The sequence below is a fragment of the Asterias rubens genome, chromosome 13, assembly GCF_902459465.1.
Source record: "Asterias rubens chromosome 13, eAstRub1.3, whole genome shotgun sequence".
NCBI classification, from domain to species: domain Eukaryota; kingdom Metazoa; phylum Echinodermata; class Asteroidea; order Forcipulatida; family Asteriidae; genus Asterias; species Asterias rubens.
The window spans coordinates 9,428,857-9,449,174 of record NC_047074.1 but is presented as its reverse complement, the minus strand read 5'-3'; the positions used below and the strand labels follow the sequence as shown (position 1 = coordinate 9,449,174).

Below are 20,318 nucleotides of genomic sequence, written 5' to 3'. Positions count from 1 at the left end.
TATAGGGTAAAAAGGGCTTTTGTGTTGATTCAACAGATGCTACCATGAGATTCAAGCATTTATTTCACTGTACATTCTTTATTAAGTTAAATCTTGATGATATAAAAACACTTTTATACAATGTTGCACACACAATACCAAGGTATTAATTTAAGTATACTCAATAATACAAAAGCCACTGACTGGATGTTCTTGTTTCAAGTCTGAAACATTTCATTTTCTGTAATAATATCAATAGTTTTAATTGGTTTATTTATTTATAAATTGTCAGGCCTGGAAAAAATATTGATGAGCTCAAAGTTCACAAAGTTGTCAATTATTTAGGAAATAGAGAAGATTGGACCAGGGTGAGAGACGCAGTTTTCTATAAATTTGAAGCTCGTTGGTAAAGGTTATTGAGGTTTAGTATGTTCAAATACTATAGGATATGCTTATCGATAAACAGCGCTCCATATTTTGAAATTTTTGAAAATTAGAGTATAATCCAAAGTGTGTTACAGCTTTGATTAACTGCAGCATGCAGTCTTTGTTCTTTAAAAAATCCATTTAGTGTTCTTCATGCTTGTACCCTGTTACATTCATTAACATTCTTAGTCTTGTCTATGACACACTCCCTAACACAATTGTACAATAATTATCTATCCTTTCAGAGACCATTGGGTCCATGCAAAATTGCTGCTTCTTGATCTTGCAAAAAATATATCTTGCATGAACGACAGATCTCTGCACCAATTTTGTTTTGTGTGTCATCTAAGCGAGATTAACAGCTTTTTAACAGTTTCAAATTCACGTTCTACATAATGTTCTTTTTTCAAGAAATATGGTTACGTTTTTTGGAGGATTTAGCAGTGATACAACTATATTTTTCATCCAGATATCGCGAGTAAATAAAGTTTGTTTTTACAGCTTTCACGGTACGTTGTCTGGGAAATACAATAGGCTACCGTACAGAACAATGTTTTGTTTTAGGAATTTACATTTGTTTACGCAATTCACTCTGGGTTTTTCCCCATACAAATTTTTGGGCTTAAAAAAATGAGAGGGAATGTTCACACTCCTTTCAAAATTCCTTCTAATGATGAAAGGATTTCAAAACAGAAATTCACTGTGTACCATTTGTTTTTAATTCAAACCTCAACCATAATCTTAAAGTGCAAGACAATGTAATCCACAGCAAATGGTAAGCACTTATTTTAAGTTCTATATGACTCTGTTCTTTTTTTCCTTTTTTTTATGTAGTAAAAAAATATTAATTTTGAAAATGATTGACTTAATTTTGATCAGAATTGTATGCACTCTGATTTTAGACACTGCTTTTGTAACAACTTGTCAAAAACTGCTTTTAAAAATTAAAATAAGTCTTGCAGGATAAATATTATTTTTTATTTTTTTAATTTGTAGTCGTAATATTTTACGCTGCTTTAAATAACTACAAAGCACACACGCTGTGCAAGAAAAACATAAAACCAATGCTGCATTTGATAAAGGTGTGGGTTCATACCTAACACAAACGTGAAAAGCTCAATTTTTTGTCAGACATTTTCTGCATTGACATAAAAATATGCTCTGCACTAGCGTGTAGTTGGATTTAACACACAAGCTAAAATAATATTCATCTCTGACACTGACACAGAGGGGTGGGTTTTGTACAAAAGCACAGTCTGACAAAGCACTACAACCCTGTCTATCACTATGCCAATTCAGGCTGTGCTTGCTGTTCCGTTGATGGCTCTTCCTCCTCCTGGTCTGCCGCTGCCTCTTCCTGCTGTTCTGTCGACGGCTCTTCTTTCTGTTCTGTCGCTGGCTCGTCGTCTTGCTCTATTGCTTCTGGTTCTTCGTCCTTTTGTGGTTCTTGTGTTGTTTGTTCCTGTGGCTGAGTCTCCTCCGGCTTGGATTCAACTGGTGTTTGAGGTGACTCCTCTTTTGGACTGCTTTGTTCCTCTCGTGACTGCGCTCGTCTTCTTTCGGCTCTCGATGATTTTCTTCCTGATCGAGATGTTCCGTTTTTCTCAGCCTCCTTTCGTCTCCTCTGAAAAAAATTAAAATAAACAGGATTAAAAAAAGAAGCAGATAGGTAACTTTCTTACAAGATTAAATTTAAATAAAAGTACAATTTATGGATTTCATCGACAAGTTAAAGAGTTCCTCTCTATTTTACCAAAACTCAAATCTGGAAAATTTGAAACCTATAAAGGAGGTATGCAATTTTTCAGCATTTCTCTCTTTCTCTTTGAAAATAGTGCCAAAAAGTGCTTTAAAAACAAAATACTCTGTCCAAATACCTCCTTAAGATGAGAAAATGTTCTACAAGATGAAAGTAGTAAAATCAAAAATAACATAAAGAATGCTGTTGTTTTATTTTTTTTAATTTTGTATACATAGATTTTTGCTAATTTTTTGTTGGAAAATGTTTATCTTTTTCCCATTTAATTTTTTTGGCTTAATTTATTCAAATATTTTGTTAAAACATCTTTAAATCTATTAAGCAAAAGTTCTTTTTACAAGTACTTTACAAAAGATAATTCCATATAAATATATCTTTTTCCAAATGGAAACCTTAAACTGGGAATTAAACAATAATTCTAAATACTAGTCATGAGATATTTCATAAAACCTAATCATTTCTCAAAGTAAACACAAATCCTTAGAATATATATATATTTTTTAAACCATTAAAGAACAAACATGAGTTTTGAAAAAGAAGTTACACAAACTACAGCACAACCATCATTAAATCTCTTTTGCAGAAGTGTTGGCTCTGAAAAGAGCCAGTGGTGGTCGTCGCAACATTTTGAACAGCACACATTGAGTATATGTATATATTGTTCGAAACGCAAGACAAAACCTGCTCCTTTCAGAGCCAACACTAGCTCATGAGACAGCCTTGGGTTAAGTCTATAAATTCTCTTTCTCTTTCTGATTTTTTTTCTGGTTGAAATTCACAACCTTGCACAAATGTATGTTTCTTAAAAATGATAACAGTTTCTTAAACACTTTGTTTGTTTTTGCTTGGTGGCTACAATTCATCACATTGAACAAGCTTAATTGCACCTAAAGTGAAAAATGGTCTAGCTCACTGACTAAATCGTAAATGCAAAGCAGTCCGGTCAATGCACACATGCAGCCCCCTGCGTTCTTTAATGAACAAATTACAGCAAAATTCGTCCATAGTTTTTTTTGTTAGGCGAAATTTTAGACACAAAGAAAGCTTAATTGCACAAATCAAAAACAGTTAAGGGTGCTGCAAGGCTAGGAAGGCACAAGAATGGTACCAATACTGGAATGACAAATAACGGGTCTGTTGCTAGGCAACAGTAAACATAGTTCTAATATGCCATAAATTATTCGAGAAATCAGTTGATTGTTGCACAGACGAAAAATAAAAATTGACGCATGATTGGTAAGGATAAAAACATCATTGTATAATTTTGGTCTGAAACCTTATGTAGCTCATAATCGACCAATTTCTTCTGTAATATCTTTCCCTCTGAAAATGTAGTCATTATTTCAGTAAAGTGTTTCTGAAAACCCTAAAAGAAACTTAATACTTTTTCACAAGGGTCCAGGCTCTGTACAAGCCAAGGCTTTTTCCTGGTGCCCTCCTCTTATCACCCTTTGTTCTTTTTTCTTGTATGTTTTCTGACTATTTATTGTGATATTTGGAAATAAAAAACAAACAAACAAACAAACAAACAAACAACGAAACCAAGATAGTACAGCACGACGATGCAGGTACTATACTAGACACCCTTTCTCACCTCTTTTGCTTCTTTCCTCATCTGCTCCTTCTCCTCCTGCTCCATCTCCCACCAGTTCCTCGGGAAGCGAGCGATGTTATCCATGAAAGCTTCGTTCTCCTCCCACTCCCTGGCCCACTCCTCGTGGTTGTACTCGGGCTCCCTGGCCAAGATACGCTTCAAGATCTCCTGGTTCTCTCGAGTGACACGCAAGAGTTCTCGCTGCCTCTTCTCTTTGTTCAAACTGATGGTAGATGAAATTGGGATAGAAGTTTCATTTTGAAATCTTGTGTTTGATTTTGAATAAGTTGAGCAATTATAGTTAAGTGTCATGACCGGTACTCAAACCCATACCCTGCTGAACAGAAACACCAGAGCTTGCGTTTGGTGCTCTTATCTGCTCGGCCATGATACCCCCAACATAGGGGAGCGAAACATGGGGGTGTAAACTGTGTAACCATTATAATTTGTTTAAAGATTTTATACATACCTTCTGTGCACATAGTTGTTCCTGTGATCCACTCTTCCTGTTGTTCTCATGATCTCAGACATCTTCTCAAGCAGAATGCGGTTGTCTCTCTCGATGATTGCCAGCCGCTCTTCCTCAAGCTAACAAAAGAACAAAAGTAATAATTTAGGGTGGCTGTTTAACTGTGCTGTCCGTTTGAGCGACCGGTTTATATCCCTGAAAAAAAGGAAAATGAAAATCCCAAAAAGATTGCATGTCCACAGTTTTTTGAACACGACGAGGACTCCTGAGGGCACTTTATGACCTTTGTTTTATCATTTTGTAAAAGGGACTAATGTGTCCAGGGTCAGGTTACCACTGAAATAAATGGTGCTTGAAAGGGTTAATATATATATGGGTCAATTTTTTGTCAATTTATGTTGGTCTGATTGGGAAAAGGGGGGAGGCAAGATTTTTAAGCGGAGAATCTTTCCACCTGCCTCCCCCCTCTGTTAACTCTAATGTTGTTCATTTCAAAAAGCTTTTAAAAAAAATCAAAATTGTGTTCACACCATAAACTAATTTGTGTCTCCAATGGATTGAAACAATTTTTTATTACGATGGTTCAAATCTGAACCAGCAAGTTTTGTTTTTGTTTCTCAAGAAAACTAGTTTCAAAATGTCAACTTACTTGTAATTTTTTCAGTTTGAGGTGAAGATGCACATATGTCGTTGGGGATTTTGTGTCGACCATTGGTTGAGCAGATCGGACCTAAAAAGGAAACAAAAATTTTACAAAGTTTATAAAAGAAATAACAAAGGGGCTTAAAGGCACTAGATTTGTTTTTAAATTATATCAAAGACCAGTATTCTCAGCTAGTGTATCTTAACAGTTTCTAACACATGCATAAATAAAAAATCTGTCAAAACTTGGAGTCAATTTGTCATCAAAGTTGCAAGAAAATAGTGAAGAAAAAAACCCACCCTTGTTGCACAAATTTGTGTGCTTTCAGATCCCTACCTCGGTAAATAAAGGCTTCAGGCCTAACGTCTTTCTCAGATCCAAATATTTTAATAATTTTAATATTATTTTAATCATTTTAGTAGTTAGGTGAGAAATAATCAATTTAAAAAAAAATACAACATTTCAGAGGGAGTCATTCCTCATAATGTTTTATACTTTATCAACCGCTTTCCGTTTTAAATTCTAATGCTCATAATTTTTATATATTTTGACTAATCAGGCCGGATACTTCACAGATGCAACAAAAGCGATTGCCTCCATGTCCTTTCAATGGTCATTGCCTTGGTGCCCTTGAAATGCAATCTCTTGTAGAATAAACAATTTCCTCATAGAGTGCCCTTCGGACAAAATGCCTTGGTGCCCTCGCCCTTTCAAAAACAAAGCATACAGGCTTGAGTATTACAAATCATGACCAGTGCCTTCACAGGGTGTTTGTATTTTAGCTGTTCTTATTCTCGTTGCCATGTTGGTAGGTTTATTGGGGGCGAATGCAAATTGATAACACTTTTGGCGGCCAGATAAACATACACTACATTATCACTTCAATAATAAAATGCTTGGCAACATGGATTAGGTTTGGTGTACCATATTGGGTAGTACACAAGTAGTATACAGGCCTACATTGTGCGACAATTGATTGTTCAGCCTTGGTTACTGTTAGCCAAAAGATGGTAGGGTTAATATGATTTTTAAAGATAAATTATGTAAATCTACACCTATCTAAATTTTCGATAAAGAAAACCAAAAAAGTTATGCTGATTATAGTTCATTTTAATTTTTTGTTACAAAAATCACCTTTTTCTTCCCGCCTTTTCACCTCGTTTTATTTGTATCAGGATGTGTCATTTAGATTTATTTTCTGTTTGTCTTTTTTTTTAATGGTTTTGTTTAATCAATGGTTAACCACCAGTCTTAACCACTTGGTTGGTTATTATTTAGAAAGTAAAAAATATATAACATAAATGTATCTTTGACTTGTAGCTGTTTTGCCAGAAGAAGGTGCACTAAAGTAATTAAAATAAGTATTTATTTTTCAGTTTTTTTCTCCATAATTGAGTAGAAAGTATAACAGAACCAACGTGACGAACAGTTATTAAGAAAAAAATCAAGATGTGCCTGGTGGAAAAAACCTAATAGCTCTCACCACCTGCTCAAAACTGTTCATGTTTTACACAGTTAGGGTGTAAACCAGAAGGTGTTGTCTAGCTGTCACTTGAGTTTGTGTATAGCATCAATAAATTCCCTACTTATGTATGGTTCTACCAGGGCTGTATGCTTCGTTTTTGAAAGGGCAAGGGCACCAAGGCATTTTCTCTTTGGCAAAGGGCACCCTATGAGGAAATTGTAAATTTCTACTGGAGCATTTCAAGGGCACCAAGGCAATGACAAGGGGCAACGGAGGCAATCGCCTCCGTTGCCTCCGTGAAGTATCAGGCCTGTTCTACCCAAAGCATTTCAGAGTAAAACAAACCCATACATACTATTTCAATATCCCAAACATGCAAGTTTAACGACAACTTTCCCTTTTCATTGTGTTAGCCAAGTCTATGCTAAAGGGTCCTTCAGATCATACGGATACTCAAAACCCATCCAAGCCAGACAAAGTAAATTATTAAGCATAAACATTTTTACACGCACTTTTTGAGTATGTGGACATTGGTTTGGGGATGAAGTGCTGCTGTACAGTCTGAAGAGGTACTGTACATGCACAAAATACAGCACTTAAAGTCACCTGGAAATATAATTTTTTTCCTTTCAAACATTTCAAGAGTATATGCTTACGAACAATAAAACAATTTTTTTAGTAATTGTTTGTCACGATTTATATGTTTAAAAAATATATAAAGTTGTTTGGGGGGCTGACTCCGTCTACCCCTTTTGTGACCTCAATCGAGGCAGACTTTGCCTGCAATGCATATAGTAAAGACACTTGCAAAGTACATGTATGTCCAAGTCGTGAGTTGGTACATTTCAAAAGTGTTTTTCTGCATTCAGCAGCAATACACCTGGTCGGTTTTTGAAACGTACAAACTCACGACATGGTCCGTACATGTACTTTGCAATTGTGTTTACTCTACGCATTACAGGCAAAGTCTGCCTCGATTGACGTCACGAACAGCGCCCTCTTGGGTCGGGGTCTACTCTTAAATTTGTACAAATTTGTAAATAACATAAGAACTGATTTTTTAAAACCTTAGTTAACTGTTTATTCACATTCCACTCATCAAAACACATATATTAGTGACAAAAGCTTTATTTTGAAAAAATACCACTTCCAGGTGACTTCAAAGACATTGAACACTATTGGTAATTACTCGAAATAATTATTAGCAGAAAACCTTAATTGGTAATGAGTAATAGGGAGCTGTTGATATTATAAAACCTTGTGAGAAAAGGCTCCCTATGAAGTAACCTAGTTTTCGAGAAAGAAGTAATTTTCCACAAATTTTTGAGGTCCCGAAATCAAGCACCTGAAAGCACACAAGGGTGTTTTCTCTTCTATTATTATCTCGCAACTTCGACAACCAATTGAGTTCAAATTTTTACAGGTTTGTGTTTTTATGCATGTTGAGATACACCAAGTGAGATTACTTTTCTTTGACAATTACCAATAGAGTCCAGTGTCTTTAATCAACAATATATTATCCATCTAAATAGTAAACTTGTGGGTACAACCACGCATTAAAGCCATTGGCCACTTTCGGTAAACAGTATTGTCGAAGGCCCACATCGTGTACTACAACTTATATAAAAAATAACAAACCTGTGAAAATTTAGGCTCAATCGGTCATCGGAATCGGGAGAAAATAAAGGACAAAACCACCCTCGTTTCCCCACGTTTCGCAGTGTCATGACAATCGTGAATTGATATTGTTTTAATGTTTTCTCAAAAAGTAAAGCATTGCATGGAATAATATTTCAAGAGAAGTCTTTCACCATTACCTTCTTTAAACCCTGTAAATTATTTGTAAATCTGTGAACTTTTAATTTTTGTTCTGTACCGAAAGTGTAATTACTTTAAATCTCTTTTGTGGGAGTTGGCTCTCAAAAGAGGCGGTGTGTGGTCTTGCTGTTTCGGACAGTATCCTCTGCTCCTCTACGTGACTCCTAGAACTATTTTGGTTTCGTTCGGCTATCGTCTCCCGTAACGGGAGAGGTTACGGGAGACGATAGCCGGACGAAACCGAAATAGTTCTAGGAGTACTGCTCCTCTAACTTCTCCTGAAGATGAGTAGAGTAGGACTATACTAATGTTGCGACCACATCACCTCTTTTCAAAGCCAAAACTCCCACAAAAATATATTTCATACACATTTGAACTGGCAAGATTGCTGTTAATTGTTCCTTATTTTCCACATATTAAATAGCTTCATTACTTCAAACACCAATATACACAGTGTCGTGAGCATTTTGTTATATTTTGTAGACCGGTACAGACTTTGGTTACTCCTAGAACTATGAGGTTCGTTCCGCTATCGTCTCCACTAACGATAGCGGAATGAACCTCATAGTTCTAGGAGTAGACTTTGGTAATGGTATAATTTTTTCTCTGAACTTTTTTCGCTCTTATTTGTTTTGGGATGATATCAAATAATAAACCACAAGGGAAACTGACCGTGTAAATTTTTTTTTCTTCAATTTTGCTGTTGAATGCAGAAATATTGACTAGAGCGGGATTTTAACCATTGACCTTGGCCGGCCAACTGAGGTATCGACCTTATGTTGGCAGTTGGCTTTTTCGTCAATATCTCTGTCGGGGGGGGGGGGGGGGGGGGGGGTGGGATGTTGCCATTCAGAATCCATATAAAATACATAGTTTACTATACAACCTAGGTGGGAAGCGGCTACTCCTAGAACTGAGGTTGAGGTTTGTTCCGCTATCGTCTCCACAAGATATTGGAGATGATAGTGGGACGAACATCATACTTCCTACTACTAGAACGAGTCATAGTAGAAAGGCGGCACCCACTTCAGAGAACACAATTTATTACATCAGCTATAGACCCAGTAACTGGGCCGCTGTACTCCTTTAAAAAATTTGTCATAATCGGTCATATTTGCGCCCATTCATGACTAAGTTCAGAAAAAAAGGAGTACAGAGCCCCAAATACATTCCAACATTAAACCATACACAAGGAAAACTGTTTGGGTAAAATTAAATCAAGTTCTAACATTGTACCAAGGCTTGAACCCACAATGAAAGAGGGCAGTTAATTCAATTCAATCAGCCTCTAATATGGTTAAGAATTGTTGTCCAAGAACTGTTGTACAAGATACCAATACCATCTTGAACACGACAATAACATATAAAAAACAAATTATTACTATTTATAAAAATTTCTCACTTTCGTGGTGGCTAAGTCACCATCATTATAATTGTTGCCCTTCTCAACTTGTTTGTAACAACAACAACAAAAACTTCACCCACCTTTTGCATATGCTCATCGTAATATTTCTTGTCCCATCGCTGCTTGAGAATTCTACTTTGGCACGGCAACGTGGACTGGTAAGATTTATGCATGATGCTAAAATAAACCCTGTAGTCGCTGGACGGCTCGGAAAGGGGACACAAACTCCAACAACTAAAGCGTGAAATCGTTGGCGAGAAAACCGCTAATGAAAATGATACTGATCTATTTTGGTTCGGCCTAGATACTTGAATGAAAACTTGATACACCTGCCATGGGCACCTGTAACAGTGTTAGCGTGTTGGTTGCTTACGCGCTCCGTAACCAAGCAATCAATTATGTGTACCCTAAAAGCGGTCTGTGCAGTGTGTGTGCAGTGCAAGCTTCTGTTTGATCACGTGACGCGGAAGTGTTACCAAGGTGGTTACCACCAAAACGCGACAGACTGGACATACATGGGGGCCACTGTTGGTCCCAACCGACGGCTGATTCATGTCTGAGAAATACGAGGGACACAGTTTGAACGTTCCGCTGTGTGTGTCATTTAAAATGCTAACACAAAACAACCGTAAGGTTATATATAAGGTTAGAACAAACGTACCCGTTCCAAATGCAAAACGTGTCTGCACATTAAGCCCTCGAGGGACAATAGACCGATTGCGCTCTGTCTGTCACGTGACCTATAGTTGGTATTAGATGTAAACAAACACGGCGTACTGCATGTAAACGTGCGTTAGGATGGCATGATTACTGTAACAATTGTGTGTTCAATAAACCCTAAATTCTTGAAATCACTGGAGAGTATTCAGGAGTTTGTAACATGAGACCTTACCCGTGGCTGAACAAGGCCATTAATGGGTTGAATCAACAGTCCAACAACTAGGAAATTCCACGAGAATGTTCACACGATGTAGTCTGTATGTGCACGGCGCAAAGTCCACGGCGCATGAGCTTACTCAAACCTCAGTAAAAACGTTCGTATAGTCTAACAATACTCTCAAAATAATCATTTTTATGTAGTAGAAAACTCAGTGAAATATCAAACAGCAAATTGTGATTTAAATCAACATCACAACATTCAACTTTTGAACAAGGGCTTCGTTTTCAGTTAAAATGTGACCCGCTCCAACGAAATGAGGAATGTCTAGTAAAGTTTCATTTCGTGTAATTTGACACCGAACATAATCATAACAAACAATAAATGAAAATTATTGAATTTTTTAATTTTTTTATTACTACACTTTTAGGTTGCCTAAATCTTGATTAAACTTACAATGGTCTTACCTTTTCGTCAAAAGATTACTAAAGATGTAAAAACAGACGATTTCTGAGCCATGTTCTTGACGTAATTATCCAAAAATGTTCCAAATCCCACGGGACAGACAGCGAACATTCATTGAAAACACCAAATTTGGCGAGCGTCGCAAAACTTTTCACACAACTTGCATAGCGCCACCAAGAGTACCATTGGAAAGCCAAAGATTAGAGGTGTCTAAATATAGCCACCAAAAACATGTGTCAACACTGAAAGGGGTTCAAAGGTCACCAAAGGCAAACCCTGTTTTATCAGCGATGACATCTCCCATTCATAAATCCGCGTCGCGAGATTTAGTATGGCTCACAGACCGAGGCGTTGTTTATCCATGCAGCGTGAGAGTCCGATCACCCGACCCGGTCTTGTTGCCATAGCTAGTTGCAGCGCTGGTAATACGACAATGTACACACGAAGACTGCGCGGGTACCATGCACAAACTTTGCTACACGTACGACGTATGGAACAGTGGAATGTTTATCGAACGTTGGGAAAACAGTGTCTAATTTCCATCATTGTTTTGTGGTTTTTCAAGGTTGAATTGTTCCAAACCAAAATAATTCTGAATGTTAAAGGAATAATCTTTCAGTTAAACTTCATGCTGGGTAAGAAATTTCGCTAAAATCATGAGAAACATGCACGGGGAAATTGCGAATGTTCCCGGGTCTTCAAGCCGAGTATACCCGTGGGGATTGATGCTATGCGCTGAGTGACAGCTGTCTTTACAATGTTTTGACTTGACGGAACAAAACTCGCATTTCAAGTTGGAAATATCAACGCAAATTGCTCTAAAATTTCAGGTAAACATTGTCAAACTTATTGGTGAAATTGTCTACACATTATAATCTAACTTCTCGTTGAGTTGTTTGTTCATTTTGGTAATTTTGTTTGCCTGACTACGGGGGGTTAAAAATTGATGTTTTCATTATCGTAAACAAAAATATTAATATTATTTTAATGAGTGTGTGAGACGTCGCGTTTTTTCAAATTAATTTTTATGGAGTTTGTGTTTTCCAAAACGGGTCGTAAAATTAAGCGTCAAGGGCGTCGAAAATTCCACATTGGTTCAGACAGGAAGGTCGTATGATCTTGATTTTTATTTCATTTAAAATATTAAGATTTGCTTGTTTGGAATATTATGAAATATGCAAATGTGAAATTCACTAGACATTCCTCATTTCGTTAGAGCGGGTCACAAATGGTTATTTATGTCTTTATTGTGTAGATTTAACTTTCTATACCCACTATAGATCACATGTGAACATTGATATGACGCAATCGGTCTAGTCCACACACTAAAGCGGCGCGGCAATGTAAATGGGGAGAACACGTTTAAAGACACTGGACACTATTATACACCATCATCAAAACTGTGTATTTTTTGTCGACATGAAATTGTCCCTTTGTACACAAATAGACAAGAGTCATGTTTTTTTTATCAATATTCCCCAAAACAAACAATTTAACCATTGTGAATTTTAATACAATGGCCCCCTTTTTGATCTAAACAAGAAGGATACTATTCTATACACAAAGAAGACAAGAGTCACCTACAAGATTTACTACAAAAACTGACCCGCCTTCGTATTGCGGGGTTGCTCATGCTCAACCTTAAAAATTTACCACCACAGGATTGCCATGTTCAAGGGCTTTCCTCTCGTACAAAACTTAATGCTCTGACGATTTTTAAGGCGGGGCCAGATGCGACGGCGCGAGCAGGCACCCATCAGAAATTGACGTACACTGTGCGTGTATACAACGTATACAAAGACACGCCGCAGTCAGGATTCCAACCAACAATAAGGGGGTCATTCAAAAAATAGGCCCGGGCAATTACAAACTTTCAGCAACGCTCTGGAATAACTATGGAACAAAAAATGCTAGGGAGATGCAGTTTGTACCTTAGTCATCCTGGCATGTTCCTGCGTCCATTTTTCAAAGGTTTAGGGCGACTTGCACACTTCTTGATAGAAAAAAGCTCAAGTAGGCGGGGTTGCTCAGAAACGATTTCAACAACCTCCGCTATGGGAGTTTTGTGCACAGAGCTGTCGGAGAGAAAAACAAAATGTACAACGGGTAATTTCGATCCCAGTATCATGCTCAATCTTCAAAATTTTACCACCACAGGATTGCCATGTTCAAGGGCTTTCCTCTCGTACAAAACTTAATGCTCTGACGATTTTTAAGGCGGGGCCAGATGCGACGGCGCGAGCAGGCACCCATTAGAAATTGACGTACACTGTGCGTGTATACAACGTATACAAAGACACGGCGCAGTCAGGATTCCAACCAACAATAAGGGGGTCATTCAAAAAATAGGCCCGGACAATTAAAAACTTTCAGCAACGCTCTGGAATAACTCTGGAACAAAAAATGCTAGGGAGATGCAGTTTGTACCTTAGTCATCCTGGCATGTTCCTGCGTCCATTTTTTAAAGGTTTAGGGCGACTTGCACACTTCTTGATAGAAAAAAGCTCAAGTAGGCGGGGTTGCTCAGAAACGATTTCAACAACCTCCACTATGGGAGTTTTGTGCACAGAGCTGTCGGAGAGAAAAACAAAATGTACAACGGGTAATTTCGATCCCAGTATCATGCTCAATCTTCAAAATTTTACCACCACAGGATTGCCATGTTCAAGGGCTTTCCTCTCGTACAAAACTTAATGCTCTGACGATTTTTAAGGCGGGGCCAGATGCGACGGCGCGAGCAGGCACCCATTAGAAATTGACGTACACTGTGCGTGTATACAACGTATACAAAGACACGGCGCAGTCAGGATTCCAACCAACAATAAGGGGGTCATTCAAAAAATAGGCCCGGACAATTAAAAACTTTCAGCAACGCTCTGGAATAACTCTGGAACAAAAAATGCTAGGGAGATGCAGTTTGTACCTTAGTCATCCTGGCATGTTCCTGCGTCCATTTTTTTAAGGTTCAGGGCGACTTGCACACTTTTGATAGAAAAAAGCTCAAGTAGGCGGGGTTGCTCAGAAACGATTTCAACAACCTCCACTATGGGAGTTTTGTGCACAGAGCTTTCGGAGAGAAAAACAAAATGTACAACGGGTAATTTCGATCCCAGTATCATGCTCAATCTTCAAAATTTTACCACCACAGGATTGCCATGTTCAAGGGCTTTTTCATCGTACAAAACTTAATGCTCTGACGATTTCTAAGGCGGAGCCAGATGCGACGGCGCGAGCAGGCACCCATTAGCAATTGACGTACACTGTGCGTGTATACAACGTATACAAAGACACGGCACAGTCATGATTCCAACCAACAATAAGGGGGTCATTCAAAAAATAGGCCCGGACAATTAAAAACTTTCAGCAATGCTATGGAATAACTCTGGAACAAAAGATGCTAGGGAGATGCAGTTTGTACCTTAGTCATCCTGGCATGTTCCTGTGTCAATTTTTTAAAGGTTTAGGGCGACTTGCACACTTCTTGATAGAAAAAAAGCTCAAGTAGGGCATTGCACTCTAAAACAAAGCATAATAACTTTGAAGCATTTGGGGAAGTACTGGAAAAACAGCGTCTATAAAGGCACTGGACACCTTTGGTAATAATTGTCAAAGACCATGTCTTCTCACTTGGTGTATCTCAACAAATGCATAAAACAACAAATCTGTGAAAATCTGGACTCAATTGGTCGTTGAAGTTGCAAGAGAATACTCGAAGAAAAAAACACCCTTGTGGTCGCACAAGTTGTGTGCTTTCAGATGTTTGAATTCGAGACCTCGGCTGAGCTCTCGAATTCAATTCATAAATATTTTAGTGAGAAATTACTTCCTTCTCAAAAACTACGTTACTTCAGAGGAAGCCGTTACACCATCAACAGCTCTCCATTGCTTGTTACCAAGTAAGTTTTTATGCTGACAATTATTTTGAGTACTTATCAATAGTGTCCAGTGCCTGTAATTCACTTGAACACAGTGATAACAACATCGCTGAGTGAGAAGAAGAAACAAGTCTGACGCTTCATGAATTTACGACCGAGGATAGTATTCATGTCCACAAAGTAGTAGGGGAAAGCTCTGTACACTTGTGTAATTGAAATCAAAACGTAACGTAACAAGCAAACATACCTAACTATATTGTTCTCTCCCAGAATATTTCATCACTTGCTATACGGTTGGCTAATTGCATGCATACTATACATTAAACTTTACACTTACTACAATACCTTACTTAAAACAATTACGTTTGGTAGATAATTTTTTATTGAATTGAAAATAAGTACATTTTTAAACACACTTTGACATCGTGAAATTAAACACAACGTGTATGTGGTTCTTTACGATTTCAAGCAACTGTTGCGTCCTCGTATCCATGGGCTAAAATGGCACGGCGAGATCGATCAACCCTGGGAACGAGGTTGTGGGCTAACCCGCACAAATGCTATCCGAAAACAACCGGTTATAACCAGCTCCAGATGGTCATTATCAACCGTTTAAACACCCCCACGTGACTTGCTCTCCACCAATTGTAACTAAGGGTATCAATCGTGTGGTGAAGAGGTTTTCAACTAGTGCACTATAGTGGTCAACTGTCCCGGCCGTTGCTCTCGCCCGTTAGGAATGAAGAAACTGTCTTAAGCACAGATGGTGCAAGCTCGCGTGCCACGCCCATGTTCCAACAGTTTTTACTGGTTATAAACAAAGGTTTATACACACCCACGTGACGCGCTCTCCCCCAATAGGAATAGCGAAACTGTATTTATGAATAGCTTTTTATACCAGCTAAACAGAAAATTGTAATAAGTTATAAACATTATACTCTACAGTTATAAAAAACATCAATTGTAAATTCAGTATTGTTTACAAATCGACTTAAAGGCAGTGGACACTATTGGTAATTGTCAAAGACTAGCCTCCACAGTTGGTGTATCTCAACATATGCATAAAATAATAAACCTGTGAAAATTTGAGCTCAATCGGTCATCGAACTTGCGAGATAATAATGAAAGAAAAAAACAACCTTGTCACACGAAGGTGTGTGCGTTTAGATGCTTGATTTCGAGACCTCAAGTTCTAAATCTGAGGTCTCGAAATCAAATTTGTGGAATATTACTTCTTTCTCGAAAACTATGGCACTTCAGAGGGAGCTGTTTCTCACAATGTTTTATACCGTCAACCTCTCCCCATTACTCGTCACCAAGAAAGGTTTTATGCTAATAATTATTTTGAGTAATTACCAATAGTGTCCACTGCCTTTAAGGCGAAAATCGTTAAAATAAATTTATACAGATAATCTCAACTTCTGGAAAAATCATATCCATGAATGTTTAGCAGAGGTTGGACTTCAAGGCAGTGGACACTATTGGTAATTACTCAAAATAATTATTAGCATAAAACCTTCTTGGTAACGAGTAATGGGGAGCTGTTGATAGTATATTTAACATTGTGAGAAACGGCTCCCTCTGAAGTGACGTAGTTTTCGAGAAAGAAGTAATTGGTATTTCCACTTGATTTAGAATTTGAGGTTTCGAAATCAAGCATCTGAAAGCACACAACTTTGTGCGACGAGGGTGTTTTTTCTTTCATTATTATCTCGCTTATGTTGGGATACAGCAAGTGAGAAGACTGGTCTTTGACACTTACCAATAGTGTCTATGCCTTTAAGCTTTGTTGATTCAATATGGCCGTCCCTGAAATTAGCAGCTGCGGCTATGGCTCCGTCTGTTTCTAAGGTGTTGTTATGGACATAACTGAAGATCAAATCAAAGGAGGAGCCGCGTTGGCTGATTCGGACACGGCCTATGACAAGGTGAATGCAACTTTAAAAGTCCAGCCGGCAAGGTAAGGCACAAATTGACATACTTTATTTAAGCAGCTCAAATACAAAACAAAAACTGAAATTTGACCCGGATTCCGGTTCCCAGTTGACCTAACCCATATCCGAGAGGGTAAACCTTTCTTCGGTACGGCCGTGAGATGGAATAGCCCATATTATGCATGTCCCGATGCGCATGATCAGAACCGCCCGAACCATCATTTTGAAGCAATGTGGCCGGTACACAACCTGGCATATTTATATTTAATGAAAACTTCTACATGGCGTCCAGATTGGCAGGTTGAATGTTTGTGTTTAACTCTAGGCCTCCTCGGTTTCCCAAGATGGCGGTAGTGTATGCCTATGACATGGGCTCTAATAGACAGACCGATTGCGCTACCAATGTTTACATGTGATCACGTGCACTATAAAAAACGTTGGTATAGAAAAACACAGCTACACAGTAAAGATATGGGAAGACTCGTACCGATGGCTCACAATTGGCTGTATTTGCAATAAATAAAACTTTTGACTAAAAACGGAGCCCTTTTTATAAAGTTGAATATGGTGACATTGATTTAAATGACATTTGCTGTTTGATGTTTCCAGTATTCTACTACAAAAGAGGTTTATGTTGAGAATATGGTTAGACTACGTAAATTACTGAGGTTTGAGCGAGCTCCTCACGCGCCGTGGATTTTGCATTGTGCACGGCGTGAAGTTGGGCTGTGATAAGGGAGATCGCGAAGTTGTCCGACTCATAGCTGACAGCTACCCTTTCCAATCAAATATTTGAGGGTGAAAATAAAGGGATTTGCAGCTTCATAATGAGATTTTTGGAAAATCATTAGAATGAGGGCATGTAAAACCACACTTTCCGTGCACAAACACATGACATCGTGTGAACATTCTCTTGGAATTTCCTATAAATTGGTGGAACTTTGTTTACCCATACTGGCATTGTTAAGCCATCGGTAAGGTCTCATATTATGACAAACTCCGGAATATTCTTCAGTGATTTCCAGAATTGAGTCTTTATTGAGCCAAAAATGGCACAGTAAATCTGACGTCTTCTTATACATAGCACGTTTATATGCAGCACGCCGTGTTTGTTTACATTTTATTACCCACTATGTCACGTGAGGCACGGAGCGCAATCGGTCTATTGATTATGGCCATGAAAACACCAGTTTTTAAGCACCAACACTGTAGCGCAGTGCGCAAGGTGATGGGACTGTCTCAGTAACTCGGATCATCCGGTCCGGGTTCGAATACCGTCTGTCTCTAATATAGATTCAAGGCTTTTTGCTGCCCCTGATGGGACAGTGTGATTGGGATCTGCCTTGCTTTCTCCCCTAAAGGGACAGGGCCCGCGTAGTGGCTAGGGTTCGAGGCAGGGGGGGATGTGCTCTGGGTCGGATGCAAATCCTGAAGGGTTCTATATGGCAATGGGGAGGGGCCAGTGTGTGCCATTAACTGAACCGGCGCCTGAATGCCTGACACTTCCGGAGCGTAACCTTTTATATTTTTCCACCAGATTAAATAATTTGTATTACTAAATTTCTTGACGTAGTTCGGGCACCCTCGGTAGTCTAGTTGGTAAGACACTGCTCTAGAATAGCAAGGGTCCTGGGTTCGAAGCCCACCCGAGTAACATGGCTGTTATAATTTTTTGCACAGGACTCGGGGAAAGTACTGAGTAAACAGTGCTAACACACATCGGTGTATGGGTAAAAAACAAATTTAATTTTCTTTATATATTTATTATTGTATGTTGTTATTATTTATCACGCATACTAGTAGGACTGGTATCTGATCTCAACTGGGTGTTCCAACATTTGTTGTGATTCACTTAAAGAATTTGTTTCAATGAAGACGAGAATAAAACTGAGATTGGGAAAATCAAATTCTATCTATCTCTCTCGCAAGACGCGCTACAATTCTAGATGTGGTTTTCACTTAGACACACACACTTTCCTCCCCAATTAGTTCTGAATTTGCAGTGCGCCGTGTTTGTTTACATCCAATCCTCACTATACACATAGGTCAAGTGACGCAATCGGTCTATTGTTAACTCTAAAAACTGACAGCCAGCCCCGTGCGTCTCTTCACTTCTTTAAAATTCTAAAAAACAGTTTACAATAGTTGAGGACTAAAATAACACATAATACATTAATACAAATCGTACATAATTATAGTCAACGGCGACTTCCAGCATTGATGCCCATTTATCGTGCCTTCAATGTGTGCTTGGAAAATCAGGAATTCTTTAGAGAATTGGGGGGGGGGGGGGGGTGGGTACTTATGTACAAGAGGACAATAGTGTGCTGGTAAAATCGGGAACAATGGGGATTGGTTGTGGGGGGGGGGGGTGGGGGGGGGTACCCTCTGCCCCTATATGGGGCATGTCATGCTTTCCAGAAATGAGATCACTTGGACGGGTACCCTGTATACTATTGCCTACAATCATTGGGTGCGTTCGTTTAGCTTCCCTGGGTCGACCCCGGTGTGTGGTGTTTTTTTTCCAGGACGAACGTGGGTAATTATCTGCACACTTTCGTCCTGGAAAAAAAAACCGCCACACACCGGGGTCGACCCAGGGAAGCTAAACGAACGCACCCATAGAATTGGGGTCATTCAAAAAATAGGCCCGGACAATTAAAAATGTTCAGCAACGCTCTGGAATAACTCTCGAACAAAAAATGCTAGGAAGATGCAGTTTGTACCTTAGTAGAAAAAAAGCTCAATTAGACGGGGTTGCTCAGAAACGATTTCAACAACCTCCACTATGGGAGTTTTGTGCACAGAGCTGTCGGAGAGAAAAACAAAATGTACAACGGGTAATTTCGATCCCCGTATCATGCTCAATCTTCAAAATTTTACCACCACAGGATTGCCATGTTCAAGGGCTTTCCTCTCGTACAATACTTAATGCTCTGACGGCGCGAGCAGGCACCCATCAGAAATTGACGTACACTGTGCGTGTTTACAACGTATACAAAGATACGGCGCAGTCAGGATTCCAACCAACAATAAGGGGGTCATTCAAAAAATAGGCCCGGACAATTACAAACTTTCAGCAACGCTCTGGAATAACTATGGAACAAAAAATGCTAGGGAGATGCAGTTTGTACCTTAGTCATCCTGGCATGTTCCTGCGTCCATTTTTCAAAGGTTTAGGGCGACTTGCACACTTCTTGATAGAAAAAGCTCAAGTAGGCGGGGTTGCTCAGAAACGATTTCAACAACCTCCACTATGGGAGTTTTGAGCACAGAGCTGTCGGAGAGAAAAACAAAATGTACAACGGGTAATTTCGATCCCAGTATCATGCTCAATCTTTAAAATTTTACCACCACAGGATTGCCATGTTCAAGGGCTTTCCTCTCGTACAAAACTTAATGCTCTGACGATTTTTAAGGCGGGGCCAGATGCGACGGCGCGAGCAGGCACCCATCAGAAATTGACGTACACTGTGCGTGTATACAACGTATACAAAGACACGCCGCAGTCAGGATTCCAACCAACAATAAGGGGGTCATTCAAAAAAAATTACAAACTTTCAGCAACGCTCTGGAATAACTATGGAACAAAAAATCTTAGGGAGATGC

The 20,318-nt window shown here is 38.8% G+C and overlaps 1 protein-coding gene across 1 annotated transcript; it reads right to left on the bottom strand.

The window, feature by feature from the left end:
- Positions 1-71: 71 nt before the first annotated feature.
- Positions 72-9,964, bottom strand: LOC117298461 (trichohyalin-like). The gene is made up of 5 exons (XM_033781731.1): positions 9,639-9,964; positions 4,877-4,957; positions 4,228-4,346; positions 3,759-3,981; positions 72-2,029 (listed from the first exon to the last, which is right to left on the bottom strand). Exons 1-5 carry the CDS (start codon positions 9,729-9,731, stop codon positions 1,691-1,693), a joined length of 855 nt encoding a protein of 284 aa, XP_033637622.1. The 5' UTR covers positions 9,732-9,964; the 3' UTR covers positions 72-1,690.
- Positions 9,965-20,318: the final 10,354 nt, after the last annotated feature.

What these genes read in the sequence shown, in the direction of transcription:
- LOC117298461 (XM_033781731.1), bottom strand. Translation starts at nt 9,731, where the DNA reads ATGCATAAATCTTACCAGTCCACGTTGCCGTGCCAAAGTAGAATTCTC. An exon ending in ACGATGAGCATATGCAAAAG is followed by an intron (nt 4,958 to 9,638) that starts GTGGGTGAAGTT and finishes TTTCCTTTTTAG; the next exon opens with GTCCGATCTGCTCAACCAAT. An exon ending in TCAAACTGAAAAAATTACAA is followed by an intron (nt 4,347 to 4,876) that starts GTAAGTTGACAT and finishes TTCTTTTGTTAG; the next exon opens with CTTGAGGAAGAGCGGCTGGC.